We start from the raw sequence: 10746 nt of genomic DNA, 5'->3' as shown, positions 1-10746 counted from the left end.
ATGGATCGTTAAGGGACGTAGTCAGCAACAGTTGAGCTGAGTGGCTGGAGCTAGCTCTACCGGAACGGTTGGATCGTTTTCTTCACCAACAAACAACGGCGAAAAACTGTAAAACCGTAAACCTCATGACAACATATGCAAACATGCATTCTGGAATGATGGTCTGTCCACGACGGTATGTATCTGAAAAAGTTGTTTATTATTAAAAAGAAAAAACGTTTTCTTGTCATGCAAGCAATATAAAAAGAAATACATAATATTTTGCTCCTCATCCTCCTATTTTTGTACCGTTTCACAAAAAATTAAAAAAAGGGAGGGATTTAAAACTGAAATACATTTCTGTTTTTACAACGAAAACATAAATGGGACCCATAGCGAAAATCTAGGAGCTGTAACTGGTTAGCCAAAGTGCACAGGCAGTGATGCTCCAATATGCTGTTTGATACGTCTGGCATCTCAGTAACAATAAGGCACAGTAACAAAAGTACAAAAATATACACGTGTAACACTTAAAAAATTGGTTTTAGTTTGTTTGGCGGCTCATAGAGAAACAAGTGTATTATCTAACTATACCCTACTTGGCAGAATTGTATAGAAATATATATATGTACTGTATACATCATAAAAATAGATGTGCCAAATACTTAAGTCTACCACATAATTGTGGATTCATTAGCGCCAGCTTCTTTCCTTAGTGAGCAGTTATCTCTAGTTGTAATTGGCACAGTCTAACATTTTGCTCCCCGGTCCCAATAAGGTTTGAACAAACTACTTTACAAACTCCCCTTTCAGTGAGACGGTTCCAGTCCAACATGGAAAACCCTGTGCCACGTCGGACGTGATTGGCCGAGTTGAATGTCAATCAGTGTACCGGTCGCTAGGGCCTTCACTTGATGAGGCAGTAGAAGAGAAAGCAGACGCAGACCGCCCAGTGGCTCGCCCAGTTCAGCTCAGACCACCTCCGCAGGGTGTGGCTAGCGAGGTAGCCCTAAAGTAGACAAACAAACACAAATAAACGTCACGTTTTCTCAGTCTCAGCACAATACCCAGTTTTAGAAGAACGCATCCTAGTAGTGCGGCACGATTTGGTCAAAGAGTCATTTTGCGATTATTGTGGACAATATTGCGAATTGCGATTGTGATTGCGATGTAATAAACTAATGGTGTCATGAGTCTACTTGCTTGGTTATCAAGGAAAATGTACACAGATTGCTGATAATTTTAAAATGTTTATTTCTCAACTCAAAACATACAAATTTAAACCAGCCTAAAAAAATACAAAAACTTAAAAAATGTGTACAGTAGTTTTCTAAATACCAATATTTTACAAAATTAAATGAATAATGAAAATATATATTTTTCAAAATAAAGGCATTTCTGCAGCGCAAACTTGTTAGGTTTTCTCAATAGTAAAACTAAATATACAAAAAACTAAATATTTTATTCAATTAAATCGCAGCCTTTTGCAGTTATACAATTGCAAAGGCTGATGTCGCGATTGCGTTTAGATTAATCATGCAGCCCTAGCATCCAGGCTTTTGTGCCAAAAGTGTTTTTTGTGAGAGTGGAATTTACATCAACCTCAATATTTATTTGTTCATATAATAAATATTGAGGGTGATGGAATTCCAATCTCATCAATATTTATTTGTTCATAAAGATATAGATGACAGCCTCCAACAACTGAATATCGACCCTGGCTAAATTACGTTGTCAGCGTTATTTGGTTGATGCCTAGCTTATTTCTATCTGTATATATTTTTAATATCTTTTATAAAAAATAAATAATCTAAAGCTCCTAAGGTATTCCATTTGTCCAAAATGATCTGGTCTGGGCCGAATGGTTTTATTTTGAATTTAGGAAATAAAACCTGTTCCCCAACTCCTTTCTAACATGATCAGGCTCGACAGTTCCCTGTTCCAGGTGGCAGCGTTTCTTACCTGTTCTATGGCCTGATCGTCCATATCGGCATCGAACATGGATCCCAGGTACGTGAGGTGGAAGATGGCCAGCAGACTGAACAGCACGTTCACCACCATCACCCAGCCCTTTAAACGAATCATGGGTATTTGATGAGGCTGCTAGCCTGCCCAAAGGTTCTGTGTTCAAACCCCAATGTCAGCTGTTGACCTGACTGTGGGTAAACATGGCGTTACCTTCTTGTGTCGATGGCTGCAGTCAGCAGTACAGGGCCTGGAGAGGATGCAGGCGCTGAAAACGGCTGCAAGCTTCTTGCGAAGAACTGGCGAGAGTGAAAAAAAAAAAAATATGATTTACAGTTTACAGGCTTACATTTAGTGACCATAAATCGACAACACAGCGTATTCATGACGATGAATTTTCGATTCCGAATTTAGAGGCGAGTTGTGAACCTTCTGAACGTACCGTGCTCGATGTAGGTGATGAAGCCCAGGGACAGCAGCACGGCCCCCAGGTGAAAGCTCAGACCCTGGGGAGAAAGAGGCAGGGGGATCAGGACATCCAGCACAACATCCAGCGTGGTGGGGCAGAGGAGGATGTTGGACCAATTGGCATCCATCATGTCCAATTTCACTCTTCCTCTCCATGAGATAGTGGCAGCGTAAAACAGTTCCTTTAGTAAGAGACTATTACACCCAGCATGTAAGGAGGAACGTTTCCGAGGGTATTTTTATTCTATCTGCCATAAGAATCTATAAAACACATCTGTTATGAAATATTGTGCTGTCAAAAATCACCTCACCTAAATATTGCAATACTTGAATTTAATAATGTGCACCTTCCACTGTACATGTGTGATTACGTGTACATTTATGCCCTTATGGCATGACATTGTAGTCACAGATTTTTTTATTTTATATATTATTTTAGATATGTATGTATTGCTGGACACTTTATTTTATTATTGCATCTTCTATATTCCATGGGCTGCTGTAACAAGTTAATTTCCCATGTATGGGATGAAATAAAGTTCTTGTCATATATAAATACCATCGCAACTCTCCCGCCTTGAGTTTGAAGATTGAATCAAATCTACCCACTTTTTCTGTTTAAATTCTCGGTTCAGTGTTTCGAAAAGTGAGACAAACGTAAAACACTTTTTTTTTTCGTAAATGGAAAGCCGTTTTTAAAAGGAAGAAAATGCACAGGTTTTAAATTGGAACTAAATGATATGACATACAGAACGAATAATAAACGGATATTGAACAAGACATTAATGAAAGCGAGAAATTAAGAAGCCGATATTGATTTCCCCGGCCGCAAACCACTCATATTAAAAATGATCCGCCTACACCCAGGGTTAGAGTCAGTTCACACGGTTACTCAATCAATGCCTCGCTAGTCTGAAGTCACTGCCAGCGGCTTAATGACTAAAAAGGTGCCGTATTTCCCATTTCCTTCACAAAGTTGCAACAACAATATACATGCAGTACAGTTAACCATAGAACAACATGTATCATAACAGCAATGAAGGTTCTCCCCACACCTATTCATACCCCCCTTGGGTTCCCCCGCCCTGCCTCTAGGTCGGCTGAGCTGCCCTCTCAGTCTGATTCATACCAGGAGGTGGTGGTGGTGGCGGCGGTACTCACATGCAGAAGAGCGCTGGCCGTGTACGTCACCAGGATGGCGGGGAAAGTCCCGAGCTTCACAGCGTTTTTGAATATATCTGTGGATGAAAATACCCCCATGTGAGCTATCTCGCTCGGTGTAAAGCATTTGTACCGGCCCGTCTTACGTCGCTTATGATCATCATAGAATGAGATGGATTCCTCGGTCACCACTATGCTATTCTAGCCTGGCTCCGCCCATCTAAGTACTTCCGCTCAATTTGAATTTCCCTTCAGTACTAGGTCTGGACCTGCTGTATGTAATTTGGTTTTCCGGCACCGCCACAGCGTGCGCCCAATCAGCGAACAGAGGGCGTGTCTGAGAACAATGACGATAAAGTCGTGCGCCAGTTTGAGTTGTTGTTGTAGGTCGGTAGTTGATTTACAATGTGCAATTTTTCCCTGATAAATTAAATTCGACAAACAAAACCTGCAGCTGTCGTTGACGGACATTTTCGTGCAGACGCGCAAGGTGTTTGGTTTGTGTACAACCTGCGCGTGATTCCCGGCGCATGACATACGTCACAACCAAACGTTAGCGATTGGTTATGGCAGATCCAGAGTGGCACTGGGCAGATCCAATCATTTCAAACTTCAACAGACACCCGCCTTCAAGTGAGTTAACGTTTGTCAATTGATTAGGTCCAGACTCTCTGTACACATGAAATGAAATGAAGTGAAGTACGAGAGTCTGGTAGAATCAGGCTAATGCTATTCCAGACTTAATTGCGGTTTTTGTTGTTTTTTTTGCATAGCATTTATCAAGTATAATCATAATCTGGACCCAGCAGCCCTACTATGTTCTAGAATAACTTTTAGGGGGAGACGTCACTGAGCCTGGACCAGACCCCAGACACTTTGTAACAGAGATATTCTTCAGAAGAAGAGTCTTTCCGCGAGTGGATTAAGATTTCAAAACGTAATATGTACTTTTACAATGGTCAGTCTGGCCAGGTGTGGATTTGAAACCTTTACAGACGATTTCTTTTTGCGGTTTGCCAGTGCTGGCCGAGTTTGAGTTCACCAATTGCACGCTTATAGATTCCCGCCTCCAGCTATATAAAACACTACGTTCACCCAGATTTGAGTGTGTCTGCCGTTAGATTTAGATAATCAGAGGTTTGTTTTGTGAACCACAATTTCTCATAAAGCAACCATATTGAATGCACGATCAAAGCCGTGTGTGTGTGTGTGCATGTGCGCGTGCGAGCGTGCGTGCACGCGTGCGCGCATGCCCATGTGTGTGTGACAGCGCGAGTGTGTGTGTGTCTTACAGGTGTTGAGCCAGCGTGACATGGGGATGTTCCAGGACGTCACCACGACAACCATGGACCGGGGAAACTCGACGTTGAGGGGCTTCACCACCGCCATGTCCCTGACACACGCAGACAGGTCATGGATGAGGGAGGTACCCTTACAGCACTAGTAACCAAGAATATTCAAATTGAACATAAATCCATGGTTTTACCAGAAACACATGCAAGCTTTAAGGGAAACCGTAAAATGTTTACCTTAATCTCACTATCCCTTAAAATCATTTGAAAGACTTTCGCCCAGTTTCGGATTCGGATGCATTAAATTGAACAATTTACCCCATGATCACTGAAGCACTGTGAAACTCTTCCAGCAGCTGAAAACTCCTCCATTGCTTCCCCTTTAAGGAACCCTACCAACCCCAACACCTCCTCCAACAGGCCCTGGGCGCTCCTCACCACTTGAGGTGGTCCTTGTCTTCAGAGAAGCCGGCTCCAGACAGCATGGCGAGGCTCTCACTGAGGTGGCCCACGAAGTAGTTACTGAAGTGGAAGGACACCGCACTCTCGTAGCTGTGGAGCCACCTGCCCAGAGGAAAAAACACCTCTGCTTTAGATCATCTGGTCCATGACTGGGAACTATGGCACGAACATATCCTAGATACATCATCTGGTCAATGAATAACTCTTAAAATATCAAAGAAAACATCCTTATCTTGCAGGAGCAGACACTAACACATTTGAGTAGAGCCAAAGAAATCAGGTTAACACCCAACATCCTCCCCTCTAAAAGAGCCAAAAAGACTAACACAGACTAACACAGTGTAACACAGAGCCAATGAACAACACAATCTAATACTGGCAGTCCCTACAAGCCCCGACTCAATAAAGCAATAATGGCTGTGTTCGGATACGACCCCTTGCCGAGGGTGTTGCAACACGAGCACCGGAGTTGGGAGAAGGGTGTTTGAAGTGTTCAACCCACTTGCGTGTGACGTCGTTGCCCTCGATGGGGATGAAGAAGGGGAAGAGGTAGGGGGCGATGCAGGTGGACACGACCAGACAGGCCTGGCTCTTGAGGAGGCAGAGGAGACAGCTGCCCAGCCACGACCAGCTCTAGACGGTAAGACGGGATAATTACATCGAAGTTAAAGTCCCGTGGTTTTCTGGTTCCTTCCGTGCAATGACTGAGTGGATTCCACTCATTCGCTTTTGAAAGGGATAATGAGCAGATTGGGTGGGTTCAAAAGAATAGAGATCCGCTTACTTACCTAAGTACCTAACTTAGGCAGGGTAACTAACTTAATATATATACTTACTTATTTTGATAAAGTTTGGTAAGTTACTGCAACTTAATTAACCAAAGCGATCACAATATTTTTCCCATACACTACTTTTTTTTTTTATAAACGATAAAAAAAATTTTAAAAAAAATCGTAAAGAAAATAAAAACACTCACTATCTTCCGACTCTCAATGGCGTTTTTGTAGCCATGGAAACTGATCCAGGGTCCGAAGACGACGGTGCCCACAAAGAGGACGTAGCCCAGGAACTCTGCTAGGGAGGGCAAGGTGGCCACGGCCCCCCGGTCCAGGTCAAAGGCCAGCGAGATGGCCTTCATGGCCACCACCATCTGGGAGCCTGGGGGAGGGAGGACAGTTGGAAGGTGGGCTGTTATAAAAGGGTTCTGTTTTAAACACGGGAGATATGGGTTCCGTTTCTAAAACCTGGGTTCCGTTTCTAAAACCTGGGTTCCGTTTCTAAATCCTGGGTTCCGTTTCTAAAACCTGGGTTCCGTTTCTAAAACCTGGGTTCCGTTTCTAAATCCTGGGTTCCGTTTCTAAATCCTGGGTTCCGTTTCTAAATCATGGGTTCCGTTTCTAAATCATGGGAGACATTGTTAAATCTTGGGATCCATTGTAAAATCTTCAACACTGCAGACCAATGTACCAGAGGTCGAAACACTTTATAACTTATGCGAGTTATTATTACTAGGATCTACGGGTTGAAAAGTGGTCAGTCAATAGATACGCAGACAAACGATGTACGTTTGTATTTTGGTATTTATCTCTAAACCCAGTATCAGCATAACTGACTCCTTCTGGACGTTCCTACTGGGATTAAGAGGGAAGAGTATGCTGAGGGGGAATAAAATAAAAGACTCGCACTTGCCTCTCATCTTGTTCCATGTCACAGGGTCAATCAAATGCAATTCCCTGAAAAATAATGAAATAAATGGATAAACAAACGCAAACAAATACTGGATCTATGCCTCTTTAATGTGATGCAGGACTTCAGACACCATTACCAGAATAATCTAGCTGACTTTCTCATTTCAATGAAGCACATTAAGATGATCAAAGATAAGAAATGTTTTGCACTCAAATGCCGTAGCCCAATGCTGTTGTTGCGACCCAAATCTTTAGAAAAATGTCTATTCATTAAATAATGTTTCATTGTTAATTCATGTTTTTCAATGCCTTACCATTTCCTTGAGTTAAATTGTTGCAGATTTGTGTTCACTAATGGAACCATTATACAGCTTCATCTCCACTCATATTCAATAGTTGCTATGATCAACAATAAATTACTCTTTAAGTCAAACAGACAATAAACTCCAAATCTCTTCTTGATTTAGGAAAATAAATTAAACATAGGGCCCCCCTTCAACCACACACACACACACACACACACACACACACACACACACACACACACACACACACACACACACACACACACACACACACACACACACACACACACACACACACACACACACACACACACACCTCTCCTCACCCCATGAGGAGGTAGACGAGGATGGCCCCGGAGAGGAAGGGGCCCCGGCGGCTGGAGCGGGCGCAGAGCCTCAGGACCAGGTAGCAGACGGCCCCCAGCAACAGCACCCACAGCATGTGCACCTCGAAGAACAGGTAGAGGCCGTAGGAGCCCGTCGCCATGGAGACGACGTGCTTCACTAGGGATGGAAGTCCTGGGGTGGCGGAGGAACAGAGATAAAGGAAACAAAGAAAATTTTATATTGCAATTTAATAAATGTCAAACATAATTTTGAGTCAAAAAAGAAAAATGCTTGCAATGATACTGTGCTGACATTGAATCAATATGACATTAATGGAAGTCACAGATTTTGGATATAAAGTCTGTTTTATATCTCTAGTGTACCACGTATATTAAGAAGGGATGCCTAGTAATAAGTGCTCAGACAACATTTTAAGTTTATTGAAGGGTCATTAGATTCATTGGAGTACATCCATGTTATAACTCAGTGTATCAAAAGGAGGAGAAATTAAAGTTCACTTTATTTTTATCAGCCTAGGCCTGCATCGTGCTAGTGAGCTATGTAGCCTACTCTATCAAAGGCCAATATTCCCAGGCTTCCCTGCGTAGTTCCCGGTCGATGTTGCCTTCTGTCTGATGTAGCTAGAGTACGAGTAAGATTGACTCAAGGATAACTTATCGCAACAGTGGATCTCAACAGGGCACCAGCGTCCACTCACGAGTCCTGAAGCAGATCCTGCAGAGCAGACAGAGGAGAAGCAGCTGCCACACCTGGTCCAGGCCCTGCTGCAGGGTGGTGAGGACGCAGTTCTCTGCGAGATGGAGCCACAGCTCCAGCCGACCTGGGGCTTCCTCCTCCATGGTGTCCCCGCTGAACCGCCGCTGTCAGCACCCAGGGTCCTCGAGCCCTGTCAGGGGAGGCACGGATTTAACAATCACCCACCTACCGCAAAATAAAGTTCCGAGTCTCAAAGCGAAAGTTATGCACTAACTAGGGACAAGATAGAGCGAACGTTAAACTTAATCAAACTAAAGCTAGCATAAAGCACACACACACACAAAGTACTGTGTAACGTGGACCAACACACACCTGAACTGAACTAAACGCAACACAACACAACCAGCCCTGCTGTTATTGTGTGATGTAGCACGCTAGGGCTAGCTAATTTGAACCCGTTTTCATGGGGTTAACTTTTAAATCCAGCTAACGAGCAACCCATACCACTAACTAACTCACCAACAGACCACAGGGGGGTTAAGTTGGTACGCCAGCGTTGCCTTTAGTCAAACTAACACAAGCTAACCTGGTTAGCTTTCATTCATCAAAGTGTGTAGAAGTCTCACACGCACGACCTGACTGGACACTGGTCGTGTCCAGCTCCACGACGACATGCAAAAGCCTATTTTAATAACACTTTTCGGTCAGCAAACTTACGACACGGGAAGAAAGCAAGCGCTGTTCGAAAGCAGTTGCAAAGTAGCTTGCGTTGGTCGTCCAAAGCCTCCCCCAGCCCCCCTCGCTATGGTGCAGGAACGCTAGGTGGGTACAGCCGCTCCCCCGGCCGGGGCCCCAAACTCCAGGTGCCTCTAGGTGCATCTCAATATAGTGATCTTCTGCCGAATTCGGTTATTTCTTTATTTTGAACACCCTTCATCTCCGTCGACTGCTGCAGAGGTAGTTAACAACCATCAAGTTGCTCCCCCGCAGTAATAAACTCCCAAATTTAAACGGGATGTTGCTCATTTTTCACAGCTGTTATAATCTATTATTATTTTTAGAACTAACCTTTGCTTCGTGTTGGGGCCTACTAAATTAGATAAGGGAAATACTCAGCAGAACTTATACACATTCTGCTCTGTGTGATATATTCACCTAATAGCCTATTCTGCTCTTTAATATATAAACAAATAGGCCTACAATCATTATTGCAAAATCGGTTATGTCTATATGATAACATCTTAATTCAAAATACAATGTATTACAAATCGTACGAAAGTAGTATATGTATTTGACCGAATACAAGCTTTACATACATTTGAATAACAAGTTTTTAAGGCATACATTTGATTAAGAAAACCATGCAGGCTTTTGACACGAGATGGTTAAAGTTCGAGTCAAATACTGTCAGTTCTATAACAGAGCAAAGGACATCTGTCTTGACAAATACGGTTTTATTAGATTAATGATATAGTGGTATGATAACTCGTGTCTCTACTGTACCTAAAGCAAACTTCCTGCTCTAATAATCGAAAAAACTAACATAAACCCTGTGCAGGCTTTTTCTTTTATAGAATTTCTTTTTTTTTAAATAGTCTCTTACTGCCACCTAGTGGTTTAATTCAATAATTGCAACAGGTTTATAACAAAAAGTTGTTAACTGGGCTTTGAATTTAACAAAAGAAGACACGAGTGTAACAAATGAGATGTCAGGGAAATCTATGTAAAGAGATATTTTTTGCATTGGATATAGACGGCTCTTGGGACAGAGCGCATTACCAGTGGGTTTAAGGCCAGATAACAAATCAGAATCAAATCATGATCATTTGAAAGATGGATATGAAGTGAAAAATTATCAATTATTATTATTATTATTATTTTTAATTATTATTATGTACGATGAATTTTACATCCAGGGTTTCCTCCTTTTATGAGTGACACGGACAGCAATATATATTTATATATATTAGAAATGTTTTTCTCCCTTTGTTTGCTTTGTGGTCGTCTCAGAGGCTACCATAAAGCCAACCAGATCATCTGAACATGTGGACGTCACTAAGTGTTGATCAGTATTGGCAGGAGCCCCCCCCCCCCCACCCACCCTCCTCCTCCTCACTCCTTGCTCCTCCTTTGTTCTTGTTTATTACTCTCAGGTATCGGCTCTTCATCCCTTCTGTCACTAAGCCCAGGGCAATCCTCCTCCTCAAGGCTTTCTCATTACTATCTCCATCTCTCTCTCTTCCTGCCTCTCTCCCCCTTTCCTCTCCCCCTTTCTTCCTCCTCTCTCTCTAATTCTATATTTCTTCCTCTTTCTCTTACAACCCCCCCCCCCTCCCCCTCCCCCCTCTTTCTCTCTCCTCTCTCACACCCTCTCTCTCGTTC

General features: G+C 42.8%; 1 protein-coding gene across 3 annotated transcripts; it reads right to left on the bottom strand.

The window, feature by feature from the left end:
• Nucleotides 1–178: 178 nt before the first annotated feature.
• On the bottom strand, nt 179–9344 carry LOC115547855 (protein-serine O-palmitoleoyltransferase porcupine). 3 transcript variants are annotated; one of them, XM_030362340.1, is made up of 13 exons: nt 9082–9344; nt 8366–8554; nt 7647–7839; nt 7017–7060; nt 6304–6485; nt 5830–5960; nt 5304–5429; nt 4866–4966; nt 3574–3650; nt 2387–2450; nt 2158–2243; nt 1942–2049; nt 179–988 (listed from the first exon to the last, which is right to left on the bottom strand). In XM_030362340.1, the coding sequence occupies exons 2-13, from the start codon at nt 8505–8507 to the stop codon at nt 887–889; spliced, it is 1356 nt and encodes a 451-aa protein (XP_030218200.1). In that variant the 5' UTR covers nt 8508–8554; nt 9082–9344; the 3' UTR covers nt 179–886. The 3 variants fall into 3 exon arrangements, with proteins under 3 accessions (XP_030218200.1, XP_030218209.1, XP_030218218.1); XM_030362349.1 differs by lacking the exon at nt 9082–9344 and adding an exon at nt 8884–9030; XM_030362358.1 differs by lacking the exon at nt 9082–9344 and adding an exon at nt 8737–8838.
• Between the last annotated feature and the right edge of the window lie 1402 nt (nt 9345–10746).

The sequence above is a fragment of the Gadus morhua genome, chromosome 1 (assembly GCF_902167405.1).
Source record: "Gadus morhua chromosome 1, gadMor3.0, whole genome shotgun sequence".
Lineage (NCBI taxonomy): Eukaryota > Metazoa > Chordata > Actinopteri > Gadiformes > Gadidae > Gadus > Gadus morhua.
The sequence above is the reverse complement of the archived record's forward strand: the minus strand, read 5'-3'. Positions and strand labels throughout refer to the sequence as shown.